Source organism: Homarus americanus, unplaced genomic scaffold (assembly GCF_018991925.1).
Source record: "Homarus americanus isolate GMGI-L3 unplaced genomic scaffold, GMGI_Hamer_2.0 scaffold51216, whole genome shotgun sequence".
Lineage (NCBI taxonomy): Eukaryota > Metazoa > Arthropoda > Malacostraca > Decapoda > Nephropidae > Homarus > Homarus americanus.
Genome location: NW_024721271.1, coordinates 305,110 through 319,312, shown reverse-complemented (window position 1 = coordinate 319,312; position 14,203 = coordinate 305,110). Strand labels below are relative to the sequence as shown.

General features: G+C 37.0%; 1 protein-coding gene across 1 annotated transcript in view; it reads right to left on the bottom strand.

The window, feature by feature from the left end:
• Window positions 1-3,586: 3,586 nt before the first annotated feature.
• The window catches only part of LOC121861658 (calsenilin-like), a 219,361-nt gene continuing 208,744 nt past the window's right edge, over window positions 3,587-14,203 (bottom strand). The window contains exon 8 of the mRNA XM_042359552.1: window positions 3,587-12,314. Within this exon, the coding sequence (XP_042215486.1) occupies window positions 12,270-12,314 (45 nt within the window). The 3' untranslated portion in view covers window positions 3,587-12,269. The remainder of the gene's footprint in view (window positions 12,315-14,203) is intronic.

Genomic DNA, 14,203 nt, shown 5'->3' with positions numbered 1-14,203 from the left:
GGTAATTAAGTATGCATCAGTCTTTATGTATCACTTTATTAGATCCATTTTTGACACGTTCTTAAATGAAGGTTCATGGTCTCAATAAAAGGCTTCTTTGGAATAAAAATTTTTGTGTCACTTATTATTTATCTTTGGGCAAATGACTTCTGTGTTCCTGCAGTGTTTCACCAAATCCTCCTCAACCAAGGCAAGAACATGTAAGAATTGTTGTCTGCTCAGACGAAAATATTCTTTAAATTTTTCTTCATCCAAGCTTAGCTCTTTTACCAAAGTATAGAAGGCTCCAAATTTGGACAGATTCAGTAGCATTTTATGTACCCTCCATCTAAGTTTCCTTGACCGCTTTCCCTTTGCATCACGCATGATCTTACACAAAACCAGGATAATGAATAATAAATTATCCTGTTCATATAAATAGCATCGTAGCTGCGATGCACTGGGAACCATCTTTCCTGTCCTGTTCCCACTGTGTAAGGCAGATTATGCAACTGCAAATGGAAACAGGGGTGTCCGATTTCCAAGGCAATGTAACACAAATGCATACTGCAAATGCAGATAAGGAATCCTAGCTTAACTTGTCTCTTAAGGCTGTACACAAGAGGAATGAGAATGACAAGATTAAGGCGTAAGCAAAAAGAATTCAGAATGTGGATCACGAGAGCTTCACTCCTCTGGTGTTCACAACCTCTGGCAGGATGAGACCAAGTGCAAAGTGCTTTTAGGCAAGATTGGCCAAGGTGTTATCTGAACAGAAGCAGCAGCCCAGAAGGCACGTTGCAGTATGGTTGAGATGTCCTCTCTGCATTGCTTTACCTCAGGGGAACGAGATCTTTGGCCCCAGAGCAAACACCAGTCACTGAATGCCACATAGATCTGCGACTTAACTAACTCAGCTAGGATTACTTGTAAGCCCGGACCTTCGGCTTAGAAAACAGTGCGTTAATGTTTGAAATTAGGCAAACAGAGTACAGCTGCTCCTCGACTTACGACGGGGTTAGGGACCCAAATCCAGGTCGTAAGTCAAATTGGTCATGCTTAAATAATAAATAGAAAATCTAAAATGGGTCTCTTTTTCTTCTCAGCACCACAAAACTCTCACTTTTAAGCTTGCCAGCCATTTTAAAGTGAATAACAAATTATTTTTTGTCAGTACAGTGCACAGCGCAATCACTAACACCGTCACTTAAAAATACGTAATTTGACAAAATTTCGGGACAAATGAGGTGGTCGTATGTCCGGGTGGTCGTAAGTTGAGGAGTAGCTGTATTAGGTTTTATATCTCGAAGTGTAAATAATAAGAGTGTGGAGGTCATATTGCAATTATATCTTGCGCTAGTCAGGCCGCACCTCGATTATGCTGTTCAGTTCTGGTGCCCTTATTATAGAATGGATATCAATTCACTGGAGTCAGTGCAGCGAAGAATGACGAAAATGATTCCGGGACTTAGAAACCTTCCATATCAAGATAGATTAAAGAAACTAACTTGCATTCCCTAGAAAGACGAAGAGTGCGGGGAGATATGATAGAAGTATTTAAGTGGGTGAAAGGAATCAATAAAGGAGATATAGATAAAGTTCTTATAATATCCGAGCAGGATAGGACTCGTAGCAACGGATTTAAGTTGGATAAGTTTAGATTTAGGAGGGAGATAGGAAGAAACTGGTTCACAAATAGGGTGGTGGACGAGTGGAACAAGCTTAGCAGCTTTGTAGTAAGTGCTGGGATGCTGGAAAGTTTTAAGAGGAGGCTAGATAGATTCATGGACGATAGTGAGTGGTAGTAACTCTCGACATGAGCTGCCATGCACAGGCCAACTGGCCTATTGCAGACCCCTTATTTTCTTATGAAAGTGTGGCTATTGGTGCTGCTTCTGTTCGGACTGCACCTCCGCGAGTCTAGCCTACTAACTACTACAGTACTACTAACTACCTGCTACTGCTAATACTATCTAGTAGTGTACTACTAAATACCTACTACTAGTACTACCACTACTACTACAGTACTACTAACTACCTACTACTGTACTACTACTACTACTGCTGTGTAGGTGTGATAAAAGACTGTTCTGATGCTGTGACCCAGGACCTAGGAAACTGAAAAGTCCTTAAAATCGATTTTGTGTTGGTCTGAAGGCTCCTGGATTTGTGGATTCTTACGATGGGCTTTGGGACCTCAAAAAGCCATCACTAAGTTATCGATCGTATATTGATATTAATACAGTAACTTATGGGGGAAAATAGGTTCTGTTTCTGAGCCCCTAAAGAACCCAAACAAGTTTTATATCCTACTGCTATAATTATTAAATAATGTCTAAATAACTCAAATAATTTATAGACATAAAATCAATAAAAAAATAAAATAAAAATAATTAACCTTACACGTACATGTTAGTCCATGGACCAGATATCGACCCCCCATGTTACTTGGGTTATTTGAGCCATGTTTTTTCAGGACAAGTATCTGCTTGTCTGCCAGACATATTCCTCTGAATTAAGAAGTAGGCTCATGTTATGTAAGAGCAACATAACATTCAAATTTTTACACCTTGACAGCTGAAAACATTGACAGACATTAAAAAACTGTCTTGTTCTATTATGCTAAAATAAAAACTAAACATGTTTCACATTAGGCAATTTTTACGAATTTCATTCAGTGGAAATATTCTCAGTATCAAAAGACCAGGTATGATTTTACTTGGTTGAGACTGCAGAAAAAAGTCACAAAATCTAGTCATCATGCTCTAGGATGCAGTTCATGAGATTAAAAATTTCTGGGTCTTCTTCATCCTCCTCTGGGGCCTCCATCAACACATCTATCAGCTCATGTGGCACCTGTCCCCTTAAACTCCAATTTTCCTTTTGCAAGTTCCCAGCCACGAGCCTTTGGTGCAGGAGTGGCTTGGGTTCATTTGGCTGCCTGATTCTATATAAGAACTTGGTAATTAGCCCTTTTGATGTGCATTTTCAGGGGATTCCTGCAAGGGGGAAGGTGGCTCATGTACACTCCACTGCAACTTGTCAACAGTGCTCTGTGTTTGCTATTAAATAGTTCCAAGAATTTCTCGTGCCTCAGTTTGTTGATGTCCTTCGTTGATAATCCTCCACAGAGAAGTCACGTAAATTGTTCAAGTCCAGCAAACACAATACCATCAACCCATGTAGAACTGGTCAGATTTTTTTTAGTAGTATATAACTTGAAAGGTGTACTGTTGAGGTGACAGAGGATGATTTTTGGCAGACAACCTGAATTCAATTGCTAAGGTGTATAGGAATCACCATCCCATAAAATCCCCAGGGAGGAGGGGGATCTAAGGGCTGGCCCAATGACTATGTGTGTGTGTGTGTACTTGGCAAGTCACCAAGTTAGATGTCACTGTAGCTACATCGCCTTACCTCTCCTTCTACCAGGCATAGTGGTAAATGGTGTTAATCTTTTTTCCATCGTATAACTGATTAAGCGCACATTGATCCATTGTGCAGTATAATGATCATTGCCTGTACAGTACTATGAACTGATCTCACCCCCATAAAAAAAATAATAATAAAGGAGATAAATTTCTGAAAGGGAAAAATGAAATATCAATTTATGTATAATGAGCTTTATTTGGAACAATTTATGATAATGATTTTTTCAACGGAGTAGAATAAATTGTCGTGTAACAAATATTTACAACTGACCATATATATGTACATATGCCCAAAGCGCGCGTTAAAAAATGTCAACACATGGATACATTTGAAGATAAAACACGGAAAATTAACAATAGACAGTAATGATCATGAGACACTCCAGTTAACTAGCAGTTAATATAAAACAATAAGAGGTATAAGGAGCTTGGAAACACGAGTTAGGAAAAAAACTATCAATTCTTATTGGCAATTATTAAATTCTAGACTGATGAAAAAAATACACTCATTATCTGCTACTCTGAAAAATACATACAATGACAGGAAGCCAGTCTATTAGAATTACTTAATAAATCACAAAAAAGTATTGAAGATTGAGGTGAATAGGGGCAGGGAAAGTTTGGTTTAGCTCAGTTTGTTAACAGTTGTATAAAATGCACGTGATAAGGAATGAGACTCCATGAGACTGTAAGGATGATGAAAGCAAATATAAAAAAATTATGAAAAAAAGACTTGATGAGGACTATGTACAGTTAAAATAGATACAGTAGTGTGAAGGGGTAACGGAAAACATTGCAAATGATGTCCATAATTTTTTTTTGTTATGGGGCTCCCAAAACTGGGGTAAAAACAGTTGCGAAGTTGAAAGTTGCATCAATTACCACAGAACAAGCATACGCAAAGTACAATTTCATCACATTTTATAGGGGTGGATTCAAAATTAGAAAATGAGGCAGCATTTGGTTATAGGTATGTAAAACATACCATAGATGCGTTATCCTCCAGGAGTCTGGAGGCATAGCATCATCAAAAATATAATATTTTTGACTTGCGAGTCATTTTCAGCCACATGATGGCATTTTTCTTTTACTTCTTGCAATAATTTATGCCCACTCAATGCTATAATTGTGAGATGGTGTCAGCTGCAGTTCCCCAGCTTCCTGAGCTCATATTTCCTCTACTTAATCATACCACCCCAAATCTTTGCTGTTAAATCTAAATCACTAGTAACTTAGAAAGATTATCAGATGTGGAGTGCCTGAGAAAGCCACACTACAGTGGGCAGATGAGAAGAAGGGTTGAGCGGGGTCTTACGTCCACTTTCATTGCTATCTTGAAATTATATTATTATGACGACTAAATATCCACTCACGGCAATGAAAATACATTTTTCACGGATAATCACATATCATGCGATTTAAATCATAACCATATGCCTGTAAGTGACTGTGCAGTATTGTATATAAGTGCCACTTATTATGGCGACGCATGTACTGTAAGTTAGTTTATTCCTGCTCAAGAGCTCCTGTGTCATGAAGGAAAACCACTGCAGATTGTGAATTGCAGACTAGTATTAAAAAATTTTGTGACTCAGTTTCTTTAAAAGTATGGTTGTAAACACAACAACCCCCATCAACTGATAAGGGTGATTAAAATTCTGGGTGTAAGTCTTTGGTGTTGCTGACACTACACTCTATCATCTTTCACTTCTCCATATGTAAAGTAAGGCACCCATTCTGCTGCTGGGTTGCCTAAGGTGCTTTACCAAAGGCTGGCTGTGGGACTTTATCTCATGACCATTGAGTCAGTGGCTGCTGCACCCCAACTTTTATGTAAATTAATTTTTACAAACATGAAATCACCTTAATGCAAACAAGGATTAATCTATCACACATAAGTAATACAAAGAAATGAAGTGGTATATAAGATGAATTTTGCTAGAAGGATGTGGCAGTTAAACTAATGTTGAGGTTAAAGTGTTCAGAAGGCCCCGCAGCAGCATCAACACCGGGGATGTACAGTGAAGTTCACACACACAATCAGAGTAACTAGGACTGGTAAGAATTGTTTATGAATCTCAGTATGACGCACGAAGACTGTGACTGTCATTAACAAGTGCTGAATTTGACTGAGATATGAAAGAGATTTTGTGTTTGACTACAATCTGACATTTGACTGTGATTTGCTGACGAAAGAACATCATTACAACACAAACATAGGACTTTTTTTGTCTCATATTTTCACTCATCATTTTTTGGCATCAACTATGCAATTATGCATATAAACTTGTACATATGAATATGAAGTCTAGATATGTTCTTTAAATGTAAAAATATGTGAACATGGGCGAATTTGTAAAAAGTGCACGTAAAGTTAACAAGATAGATATTTCTTCCGAAAAATGGAAGTTTGACAATGCTGCACTTGGACCATCCACATTCCTCATATACAGAAAGTTGCGATATAGGAATGGATTGCATTCCATACCACCAGACCTGTCCACTACCACTCACATCACAGAAACACATGGTGGATGTGATTATCTCCTCTTCCACTTCTATTATTAGTTTACTTACTCAAAAACATAATTTGTAAGTGGACAGGATTTCTACTGGCTTTATATAACCATTACGCTTATACCAGTATTTAACTCTTTTTCAAAATAACTTACATAAATGAGATTGTCCTGTATTGCCAGACAGTGCATATTCAAAATACTGTATTGTAGAATAAAATTTAAGCAAATAAATCACTCTACTATAATATTGTACATTTAAAAAAGATTACAACTAGTTGTATACAAAGAACTTCAAGGAAACTGGCAGTTTTGAAGTCTACAAGATTTTCAGTTGTTCAACATAATGTGCCTATCTCAGCTGGAAGTGCCCCTGATGAGATGTGTTCAAGGTATGGTGACACTGAGCTGTGATATGGGATTGTCATGCATAATTCTGCCTGCATTACAGGTGAAAGATGCATGTACAGACATCCCTTAGGTCAATATGGTTGCTGACTCAACATAAAATATGATGTGAAAATTGTCTGGCTAGTTTTGAAAAGATGCGGATCTAACCAAAAATTGCATCTGGCAAATCAGTGTCTGTGCAAGCAGTTTCCACAGATCCAGATGTCAGATGTGAATATTTGCTGATCCATTAATTGATAGAAGATGAAACATGAATTACAGTACAATACTGTACCCTTATAAAGTATTTTGAATTTACTATACAGTACTTAATTGGTTTCTGTACAGGACTTCTTTTAATTGTGTATGTAACAAAAATCTGAAACTATTTCTTAACTACAGTAATCAAATATGTCAGGGTGCTTTAACCTACTCATTACCTTGTCAAATGTAACCTAATACTGGAATACCTGCTAAACAAACATTTGTGAAGTTATTGCTATCCTGACAGATGCAAACAACTACTGTACTGGCATTGTTTAATTTCATACTTGCCTTATGCCAGCATAAGTTGTAAAATACAGAAACATATATTTGTTTTCTGAATGGAGGTCTATATCACTGTCTGATATTCAAGCTTATGACTAGACACTTGTAATAAGATAAAACAGTAGCCTGCATAACAAAAATGCATCACCATTGGAATTACCCTCATGACAGCTATTGCAGTATCTAAAGGTCATAAACCTAGTGATTTTGTCTTAATACTGAAGTCAAAAATTATAAGACTGAGCATCAGTCAAGGTGTGAGAGGAGAGACAGTAGCACCATCTGCCTTCAGACTAGTTTTGAGACAGTATGAAATTGCTCATCCTGTAGAAAAAAAATTACAAGATCCAGCAATGTAACCCTACTGACTCGATTTTGATTATCTAGTCACTCGCATTGCTGCCTGTTCACTATTTGATTTTGAGCAGCTGGATGCACTGACTTCCCTTTGGAAATGGCAGCAGCAGATGTACCAGAAATTAAATATCTTACAGGTATGTGTATGAGCCAATTGTTCCATCAAAATTAAACAATCAATTTTTTTTCAAGAAATACACTTTTTTCCCCCTACAGAATTGGTGCAATTAGCCATTCTGCCACTTGTTACCTGGGAAGGTACATCCAAAGGCAGTTGGTAGATATCAACAATAACCACGAGCCTGCCTCTCACCCCTGAGTGCTCAGCTGTTCATAATGTCATATGAAAGTTTATCACCGCTCAAGATCCAAGAGAGTATTAATACAAGTCCATCTAACCTGCAAAATATCTGGAGCTGTTTTTTCTAATAAAAGCACCTTTTTTCTTCAAATATGGGCAACTGAAAGAGTTACTAGCTGACTAACATCTAGGAAGACTAGAGTGAACAGTGGGTCTTTAGCTACCACGGTCTTTAATTAGTCAAGATGATGGTACAGTGCCTCTTGCTGAAGATATTACTTAAAAATAAAACACTGTTGGCATTTAGTCTGTAACTCTATTTACAGTTCTTCAGACCTATTATACCTTCTGTTACTATTCATAATCACTGACCAACAACAATACAGTAATTACACAATTGCCATGAATGCAAATTAAACACATCAAACTGTTCAGTTGAGCTTTGCTACTTTCTTCTTGATATTTTGGAAGGGATCTCCACTGAAATCTCTCTTCATGACTAAAATGTCTGATGAGAAAACATGGGGGATTTTTTTTTGAAAACCTTCACAAGTCCAAGAACAAAAATTAGCCAAATCTAACCTAACCCAAAAATCTCTAGATTTTTGGGTAACTTTACTTAGTTTTGGTTGACTCATGTGGATTTCTTCACAAATGATTTTCATTCTTATGCTTATAGCAATGGTAAAGTATAGTACAGTATAGTATATATAGTATTTACTTAAGAGAGAACAATGTATGTCCTTCAGTGGTGGGTACAGTACTGTATAATTATTTTTGTTGTGGAAGTGATCTCACCAATGAGCGAAGCAGTCAATACCATATCTGAGTTTTTAATGTCATAATTTTTCAGAATAATTTTGGCTATCACAGGTGTTACTGATTGGCTCTTTATATATTTGCAGGATGAAGCAGCCCATTGCACCCCATATTTGAATCTGCACCTCTTCTGAGACCCTAATTTGACACTAAATAGTGCATTTTTCAATAATAAATTACATTCTTGTTATTTTATTGACTACAGTATTTGTATTAAAGATAGGTTGTTCATTACCTTGTGAATAGACTATATTACCCTTGGAAATCTACTTTACATATTTTTGTCTTTCCATGGATCACTTCCTGAGAAATTATAGATGTACACACAATGATGCTTGATATGATGTTGTCCAAGAAGAGTTGCTAGTGATCAACAGCTTCATATTTAATAGTGATTAAAGAAACTAATCATTTGGCACTTTTTTAAATTGTGACAAAATATTTACCTGTCATACAAAATGATAATAGGAAAATCTATTAGGTTTTCATACCAGGAGAATCAGATTATGTATACAAACTGCAGCAGCAGACTGTGACAATAAATTATTTATAGAGCTTACGCAGCCAGGTTCCCCAGCTATTTAATGTAAGAGCTCACACAGCTGGGTATCCTTAATAAAAAAAAGTTTGTACTGTATAGGGTATTTATGGAATTGTCAGATTAGATTAGGTTGAATTGCAAATGGAAATCACAATATTCAGCAATACCTGGGGGTGGACATGAGCTATTCTTGAGGTACGGAAATATTTTTCTTGTAATGTACTGTACCGTATATGAAACATCTGAAATAGTTAATATAAACAGGGATGATAAAGTAATGTAATAGCATTATTTCCACTGAGAGGGAACTTGCAATAATTAGTACGAAATATTTTCAATTTAGCAATATTAATTAAAGTACTGTATACTAAACTATACCATTACCATTATTTCATTATTTTTCTCAACTTTCATCCAATACTAAGTTCTGTATAGAATACTACCATCACCTTTACTATTATTATCATTATTTTGCTGGCCTACTGGATTCACTCTGCAATAAAAACATCATGAAATGAAGTCACAGAGCTGAACGTATACTTAATAAGATGGGGATTTTCTGTCCTGAGGGCATATTATCCATAGAATATAAATAGTAATAAGTTTAATTTGCTTTCATTACAGTGTGTCTTAAACTCAGTAATATCTACAGCCATCATCCTTGTAATCTAAAACTGCTACAAAAGCTCTATGATTGTTTTAGTGGCGTTATAATATCTTGATGCTAATTTGCTTATCTATAAGCATAGGATTTCTATATTTAATTATTGCCTAAAGGAATTATAATTCTAGATAAGTCTTCACAAGGAACAAGACTTAATTGAAAATGATTGATAACCTTCATAATTTGTAGCCACATTACATGGTGAATCTCCTATAGCAGCTACCTCATTATAGCAGAATGATTAAATACCCTGAATTCTAACTTTCCTACCTACCATAAGATATTGCTGAAAACTATTCAAGTCATTGGAAAGGTCAAGTTTCTGTGACGTTCTACAACTTTAGGCTTCGAGGGAAACACTATAATCCATTGCCACTCACCTACAGCTGAAGGTGTTTCTTTTTAAAGCAGCAGCGAGATATTCTGTTAATTAATGTAACCTCGCATTACCATCTAGGCTCCCGCATCAACTACCAGCAGGCACATAATTCTTAACTCTAGAGATCCATGACGTCCTCACCCCTTACATGTGACCTGACGAATAAATATTGACGTTCACATATTGTCAGTCTTCACGTCCAAAGTGGCCCGCTATCCGCTGCATTTCATATCAATGGGCACTACGCCATCAACCAAGTTCTACCTAGGCCGAAAACTTGTAATTGCTATTGAATATTTTTCAGGCTCACCTTAATACCGTGATGTAGCGGCATCTCTCATTGTAAAATGTTGTATACATACTGATCTTTCTGACTGATTGCAGGAAATCAACTGTTGAGAGTGTTGCTTTCCTCATTTCCTGTTGGTCTCCAACAGTATTTGATTATGTGACTGTATTTCTGAATATTACCTAAGATAGGGGACAGAAATTAAGTGTCACCGTAATCTCCCTAGCAGTGATAAAACCTCCCTTGTAATTACTTACCTCTGCCTTAAATCTTCCCTATTGGTAACAGCACTGCTTTACATCATAACTTTTCCCAGCAATGCTAATTCACATTTAATAGTAATTATTTCTCTTTTATATCATCACAATTTCCCCAGCGGTGATAGCACTCGTTATGAACGCTAACATTACCGACCTCGAGCATTACAACATGGCGAGCCGGATCATTCCCCCCGAAGCCCCAGGAACACCATCGAATTCTAACACCGTTTGCAGAAACTGTTTACCCTGAAGTTTTAGGACCAGTAGAGATAGATCGTGAAGGCTATAGTCAGTATGGGCAACTGTCGTCTCATGTGTATCTACATTAAAGTATCGTTGTCTCAACTTCTAACCGCACAGATAAGTCCGGTAACAAGCGTACACAAAAGACGAAGCTGGACAGACCTGGTAAATTGATAACGAGAACTGACACCGTTCTACATTCTTTCTTAATTTGGGCCAATACTTGTTAATAATCTTAATGAAATTCACGCATGCAGTCTGACTCTTGTTTCACAGGATAAAAAATGTTCATATTCTTATGAATTTTGGTGTGGCTGTGCTTGGTGCGTTGGTTGGAGAAAGAGAGAGATAGGTCAGAGCGTTCAACACATGGCCTACTCCAAGGGCCTGTCGTCACTTAAACAGCTCCCAAATATTGCTCTTAATTGGTATAACAAGCGATCATGTTAAACACAAACAAGAATCATTTATGACATGCACACTGTTCTTGTAAGCGGCCCTTGTTAACACAGAGAGTTGTATATCACGGAATATCTGAGTACATGGAATTTCTTATCAATAAAGATTTTCGTGGCAATATGAATAAGAAAATTAAGAGATGGTTAATTTATTTTAGAGTACTTATAAAATCCTTAAAAGAATTCATAGTGAAACATTTAGATATATTTATATATGTATATATCTTTTTACAAGTTAATTCTTAAGTAAGCGTAAGTCGAGATCACTCACGCTCACTCCAGACTATGGTATTTTTAATATTTGAGCCCCTAAGCGAGCAGTTAACAGAACGATATTGTGCTTATAGTAATGCCTTGTCATCACTACAACAGTGGCGACGCTTCAGCAGATGCAACATAACGCTTGAGCCATACCCGAGGTTCTGGTGAGGGGTTGGTGGGACGAACATAAGTTACAACAACGCTCCTACCCTTATGAGGTATGGCACTTCCATTCACTAAACTTAATGGCCGAGTTCCCTTAATTTCTACATCATAAATATGAGTCACTGTAACCAACACATTCCATGCACTATTATTGTTTGTTTAGGACACAAGGGAAGCTTGCCAAGATGCAACGACCATATGTCAACAGAGATGTGGTAATACTGATACTGATAATGTTTAATGTTCGACACTTCGAATTTTCGGCTTCTCGAAAGTTTTGAGCATTTATGTATTATGCATGTTGAGTGGTACATCACCGTCACCCATGCAATAGCGTGTTGAGCTCAGTGAGTTCATATTACGTCCACAGGTCACATAACATAAACTAGACCAAACGTATAATTTATGTTCTCTTGACTTAGAATAACGACGTTTACCACTTCACTCACAATCACGAGGGTAATGACTCCCGTGACTGGCACATAACGAAGAAGCCATTACTAAGATCTTGCATCATGAGGATCCTGTAGTGCTCTTCTTCTGGCTCCTTTTTCAGAGAGTTCCTACTTCTTGATTGAAGATGATCTTGGTTGTAGTCGTTTACGCAACCTCGTTTCCCTGGAGGGAGTTCCTCCTCCAAGGTCGCAGCAGCCACGTCTTGAAGGAACTACAGCCCCTCGAACACCTTCAGGGACTCCGTAATCACTTCATCCTGTAAATAAAGATGTTCAATAAGCACAAGTATGAAGTGATATAGTTTACAGGTAGGTTTGTTAAATTTAAACCACCAAAATGTGATGAAATTTTTGACTCGTTATGTTACTTAATTTTCTTGTTATGTGACTCGTCCCCCGAGTCCAGAGGAAGTGAGATGTAACAATGCTAACGGAGGGCTTCTCATTTTTATACAATCAATACTTGGGTTTCAACATGACTCTAAACCAATAAATACTGCTGCCACTTCACGTAAAGGAAGGCAGACATCACTATACAGGTAGCTGGGAACGCTATTACCTTGCATAGACATAAAAAAAAGTCCTTTTCCCTCTCAAGTATCATATTGTCCAGACTGAGATTGTCTCTCAATGGTTAACGAAACAACCAACTAGACGCCGCCATTCCGCCAGTATATACCAGTTGTCCATGTATAGCCTATGGCAATAACGGACCGGTGCAGTGTTCTACCAGATCTGGTTTTGTCTGAGAGGCATCGCATGTCAGACAAATACTTAGGCCAAAGTTATCAGGGTGGAACCGTCTGGTCATGTCATCCGTTTATTTCATCCACTTACCTCATCTAGTGCCGTCTTTCTCTCGTTTTCTGGCGGAAATAAATTTTACGTAAAAAGACAAGAATTTATTTTATATGGAGTCCTAGACTTTACGTGAAATACAAGTTATATGTGAACTATGAGAGGGACACAGCACATGAGGGTATTCAGTATACCTGTAGTAGTAGACTGAGAGAAAACTCATGGGGAACCAACTACCATCACCATGACATAATAAATGATTAAATGTAAATCAGAATCGAGAAAAAAATTTGTAATGTAAAAATTGCTCATTGTACAAAGGTTAACTTATGCAGTGCAAGATAAACAAAAAGTCAGGTTCTTCAGTGATATCTCAACACTGGAACTCTCAGCCACACATTTTTTCCTACAACAAATATCACGTGTCTCATCTCTTTCTGTGCTCTTTAACAATAAAATTACTTTTTTGACTTTGCTGTTAAAAATGATTTAAAAAAAGGATATGATTGTGTCGCCATGTCCTCACTCTTCCATCTCAGCGACATGAGACAGACATGCCAAGATTAACTCTTTGTCCAACTCGCCGGGGAAGCATTTCCAACAAGTAACATTTTTTCTAAAGCCGCATTGACAGCTGAGCGCATCTGGTTATTGTTAAGAAAAAAGTCATTGTTTCGTCGTCTCACAATACAAGTGAAAGCCGTAGTCGATACCAAGACCGTCTCATTGGCGTCCCTGGAGGATTAGGGTGAACAAAGCGGTGGTGGCTGATTGGTCGCCCCTGATGAAGACTTACGTAGCGGGAGATGAAGTGTGTAAAATTAGTCATTACAAATACACTAACATTCTATCCCCACTTTACAAATATAATTAAGGCGTATACATAAATTGTGTATATTGTCACATTAATAAATGGGCATGTGCATGATGACAGTGTTTTTCTTTGACTAAAAATGGATACAATGGAATAGAAAAAACATCACTTGTGAAATAGGAGTGGAACCTAACACAACCTAACCAAATCTTAACTCATCTTAATTTAATCTAACCTAACCTAACCAAACAAAATCAAACCAAACCAAATCTAACTTAATTTATTGTGACCAAATCTATCTTATCTCAATCTAATCTAATCTAACCTAACCTTACCTACCTAACTTAACATATCCTAATATAACCTAACGAAAGCAATATATTGTACTAGGGTTCCTATGAAATCTGAAACCCATCTATTCTTATAATTATTTTGCTAATAATTTGTAACGTAAAATTAAAATTTACAAAAGTTAACTAAAGTTCGGGTATGTGAACATTTTGTTACTAAATTTTCTATAGCTATGGTTAATTT